Source organism: Bactrocera tryoni, chromosome 4 (genome assembly GCF_016617805.1).
Source record: "Bactrocera tryoni isolate S06 chromosome 4, CSIRO_BtryS06_freeze2, whole genome shotgun sequence".
In the NCBI taxonomy this organism is placed as follows: Eukaryota; Metazoa; Arthropoda; class Insecta; order Diptera; family Tephritidae; genus Bactrocera; species Bactrocera tryoni.
In genome coordinates, this window is record NC_052502.1 from 63,530,886 (window position 1) to 63,535,872 (window position 4,987).

General features: G+C 35.4%; 1 protein-coding gene across 1 annotated transcript; it reads right to left on the reverse strand.

Moving 5' to 3' along the window:
* Positions 1-2,720: 2,720 nt before the first annotated feature.
* Positions 2,721-3,241, reverse strand: LOC120774964 (calpain small subunit 1-like). Its single transcript, XM_040104853.1, has 2 exons — positions 3,131-3,241; positions 2,721-3,005 (listed from the first exon to the last, which is right to left on the reverse strand). The coding sequence occupies exons 1-2, from the start codon at positions 3,183-3,185 to the stop codon at positions 2,848-2,850; spliced, it is 213 nt and encodes a 70-aa protein (XP_039960787.1). The 5' UTR covers positions 3,186-3,241; the 3' UTR covers positions 2,721-2,847.
* Positions 3,242-4,987: the final 1,746 nt, after the last annotated feature.

Sequence of the window (4,987 nt, forward strand, 5' to 3'; positions counted from 1 at the left end):
GAAGCGCTGGAAGAAGAGCATATTGTAGAAAAGTTAAAAAATATTTATTTTTCAAAAATCCAAAGCTTCAGTTATTTTTAAACAAATCCCGTAAGTCATGAATTAATCTACGAACTGATCACAGTAAAGAAGGGCATCTGCGGTTAAAATATATTTCAAGAAGCGGGTATGTGCCCATTTCTGATATTAAAGTCATATTAACTAAACTAAGTTAAAACAAGTAAGGAAGGGATAAGTTCGGGTGTCACCGAACATTTTATACTCTCGCATGGTAAAGTGATAATCGAGATTTCATAATACGTCATTTACATATTTTTCAAATACCGTATTTTTGTAAAGTTTTATTCCGCTGTCATCATTGGTTCCTAATGTACTATATATTATACAGAGAAGGCAACAGATGGAATTCAAAAAAGCGTTATATTGGAAGAAGGCGTGGTTGTGAACCGATTTCACCCATATTTCGTAGATGTCATCAGGGTGTTAAGAAAATATTATATACCGAATTTCATTGAAATCGGTCTAGTAGTTCCCGAGATATGGTTTTTGGTCCATAAGTGGGCGAGGCCACGCCCATTTTCAATTTTTAAAAAAAGCCTGGGTGCAGCTTCCTTTTGCAATTTCTTCCGTAAAATTTAGTGTTTCTGACGTTTTTTGTTAGTCGGTTAACGCACTTTTAGTGATTTTCAACATAACCTTTGTATGGGAGGTGGGTGTGGTTATTATCCGATTTATTCCATTTTTGAACTGTATATGGAAATACCTGAAGAAAACGACTCTGTAGAGTTTGGTTGACATAGCTATAGTAGTTTCCGAGATATGTACAAAAAACTTAGTAGGGGGCGGGGCCACGCCCACTTTTCCAAAAACATTACGTCCAAATATGCCCCTCCCTAATATGATCCTTTGTGTCAAGTTTCACTTTAATATCTTTCTTTATGGCTTAGTTATGACACTTTATAGGTTTTCGGTTTCCGCCATTTTGTGGGCGTGGCAGTAGGCCGATTTTGCCCTTCTTATAGAGCCAAGGAATACGTGTACCAAGTTTCATCATGATATCTCAATTTTTACTCAAGTTACAGCTTGCACGGACGGACGGACGGACAGACGGACGGACGGACAGACAGACATCCGGATTTCGACTCTACTCGTCGCCCTAATCACTTTGGTATATATAACCCTATATCTGACTCTTTTAGTTTTAGGACTTACAAACAACTGTTATGTGAACAAAACTATAATACTCTCGTTAGCAACATTGTTGCGAGAGTATAAAAATAGTATCTTTTGCATAGCACACAATTATGTCAAAAGAGTCAAATCGTCTAATAGCTAAAGCCATGTCTCATGCAAGGCGTAATTACAAAGATTGGACAACAGGTTTACTTAGCTATGCATAAGTATTAAAATTAGATACTGGGCTAAACGACCCTTTTTAAATGAAACCCACACAATCTCAGCAACTACTGGACCAATTTGAAACAAATTTTGATGCAACAGATTTCTTTGACATCCCCAAGATATTTGAAAATAGGCACTTGCTTCGCTTGTGGCGCCGTTTTAAAATCCGTCAAATTATCTATTTCTCAATATAATAGATAAATGAAGCATCAACAAAAATATCGAAAAAGAACTTAGCACTAATAATGTTTGCATGTCAAAAAAGCGATTTTATATCCTTCCAATATACATATAACATTGCTAAAGTATATGTACTACGAGTATATATTCTGACATAAATGTATTGTTGTAGATGTTGTTAGTTAAGTCAGTTTTCTAAATATTACATTTAGTCTCCGGTTTATACTCGATCATTCCGATATTTGGAATTCATATTAATGCCGATAAGTAAAATATTCGCACCATGCGTATAGATGGCGATGGAGGCGAAATATATTTTAGATAAATGTTATGATGCGTTCATAGAACAGGGAAGTTATACATCTGGATCATATACATACATAGTACAAATTAGGGCGCAATTCAACGTTAAATTTTATATACATATGTATGTACATACATACATGAATGATTAACTAGACGAGCTGAGACGATTTAACCATAGGCGTTTGTTTGCCGGTCCGTCTGTATATACACGAACTAGTTCTTTAGTTTTTTAGAGAGTGGCCTGTAATCCTTTCCTCACCAAGAAACTGCTTATTTATCTGTACCGCCGATATCTGATAACTATAACATATAGCTGCATTACAAACTGACCGGTAGAACTCAAGTCTTTTTAAGGAAAACGCTTTTATTTTTCAAGGTGTTTTCAAGAAATTTGGCAAAGATTATTGTCAAAGACAGCGCTCCAATCTAAAAAGAACTTGTGCAGATCAGACAATTATAACATAACATATACTTGCCATACTTTTTTTTTCATAATAAAAAACTACTCAGACAGTTTTGTGTTTACTTCGCACAGTATCATTGATTACCGTCTGCTCCTGTCTAGGGCGAAGGACTTTGCTGGTGAAAAATACGGTATAAGAGAAGCTGTTCCAGGTTATTGGTAATAGGGATGGGAATTTCTATGTGTGTGTCATTATGCAATTCGCTCTAAAGCATTCCCTCTAAAGCACTAACTAATTCCATATAGTATTAAATCTCCTTAAAAGAGAAGATACTCTGGAATACTTCTCTTTTACCGAATATCATCTTAGCTGCTCAGTAGAAAATACACGCTCACTTAATAATAACTTAATAATTATAAGAGCAAGTCATTCAATGCAATTATTTTTTGTTTATCAAATTAGATTTATTAATGTAATAATTTGTTCTAAATCCTTGGGCCAAACAGTCAAATCAATTAACAATGTGTTAAACTACGTCGGTTGATGGCTGTGCGATTTACTTGCCACCGCCGCCGCCACCACCACCGCCTCCGCCGAGCTCAAGGTTGAGGCCACCGCCACCACCGCCGCCGCCGCCTCCACCGAGTTCTTCAAAGGTGAGACCACCACCGCCACCGCCGCCGCCGCCACCACCGGGCAGAGGTTCAGGCATGGCTGTAAAGAGAAGAAGATACATTTTTAATTAATCAATATGTCGATTATTTGAGTGTTTGTATGTATGTATATTTATGTGAATGTAGTGTTGCTTTGTAAATTTTGGACTGCATCCTGTAACTCACCCATAGCCATCGCCACTAAGGCCAGGACAAAAGCAAAGAGAGCGTAGAACTTCATGTTGCAAATACTGAAACTGCAATGTCCGAAACCAAAGTTAGGGCCGATATTTATACTCGGCATCATGCAGCTCAGGTTCATATCAAAAGCAGCTGACGCAATAAACTTGACCCGCTGTTTTGACGCGCCAGTAAACGCATAGTGATAGCAGCAGTCAAACCTTACATGTGTGCATTTTGGTTTTTACAGAGGCAAAAGATGTATAGAAATGCTTACACATGCATTTTATTGATTAACGCCGGCGCTTAACTAAATATGTGTACCTGTATGTGTGTGCATTTATATAAAAGCTAATTTTTGTACGTATTTATTGTATTTATGTGTGTGTGTGTGTGCATATAAATGCTGTAGACAAAAACAAAATAGCAAAACAATAAAAAATACCGGTAATGCCTGGGTGGATCACAATTTGGGTGTTTGTAATAAGAGCAAATGAAGAGTACCGTTCTACGAATAGAAATTAATGCGCAGTAACTGTTTTGCCTTCTTTAGATCGTCAGCATAATTTCACGATGTTCTTCGAAGTAATCTATATTTACTTACATGTGTATGTACATATGTACTTATGTAGGCTGTTGTGAAATTAAATAAAAATCTATGAATTCGTCTAAATTAATAATGTGGAAAAATATATTTAATTTATATACATAAATATGTATGTACATACATATATATGTATGTGCAAAAACCATAATTTTCTTGCGGTTAATTATCAGTGGAAGCAATGTTTCCGAGAACTCGCTAATCCGTACAAGGTCGCTTGTGCCAAACGGGTAGAACAACTTGTCAACGAGATGAAAACAAACTCATCAAACTCTTAATGTCATGCGTGCAGCTGTAAATGACATTTGATTAGTTGCGTTTTATTGAGGAAACTCAACTAGAAATTATATCATTAAAGCGCGCAAATTGTTTACTGTCTATTAATTAAAAATAACGATTTATTTGTACATTAATATGCAAATTAAATTAAAACCGCAGGTATTGGAACATCTTGAGTACAGGGCGCAAATGTTTTAGTGTAAACGTCTTTGAAAATAGTAAAAAGTGAAAAAACCAAATGCAAGCCTTACTTAAAAAGCCGAATATCTCGAGAAGTATTAATGATAGCGATTTTGAGCTCGGATCTTTTTTTAAGCCAATAAAATTTGCTACAAGTTCGTTTTGTACATTTTTTCCATAGCTGTTGTCATTTGCGAGATATATACAAAAAAATAATTAAATAAATGCGAATTTCATAGAAAAATCAGGTTTAGAGTCCCGTACTACATCGCAGGTGTGAGTTACGATTTTGTTGCACTGAGCACTTTTGTAGAGTGAACAATTCTGAGAAGTATGCGTCTAAGGTCAAAGCGATGCCTCTGATCTGTAGGAATTTAAAGATAAAAACTCACGATTGTAGTGTATTTTCTATGGAAAATTTTTACAGGCCTTGGTCCAGTTCTTAATGTTATTATTGAGGGCTAAAATTTGTAGGGAATTTTTTTTAGGTTATTTCCAAGGAAATTTCGTGCCGGGATTGAAAAAAATTAATAGTTAAAAAAAACACCCTTATGTACATACACATGTACAAAAATACCATCGGAACTGAAGGATGAAGTAACAAAAATTAAACGGTATATTTTTTATTTTATGAGAAAATTTAATGCCTTTGAAAATGATAACAAAGAAAGAAATTCATAGTCGTTTGAAACCCATCGGAAATGAAAAATAAACTAACAAACATTAAAGGGAAAGTAATTGACTTGCGATCTGTGGTCGAAAAAATGATGGGGAGGGAATTATAAGCGTTAATCATGTTT

Coding starts and splice junctions, on each gene's coding strand:
- LOC120774964 (XM_040104853.1), bottom strand. CDS start 3,185: ATGAAGTTCTACGCTCTCTTTGCTTTTGTCCTGGCCTTAGTGGCGATG. Junction 3,006..3,130: donor CTTAGTGGCGATGGCTATGG/GTGAGTTACAGG, acceptor TTCTCTTTACAG/CCATGCCTGAACCTCTGCCC.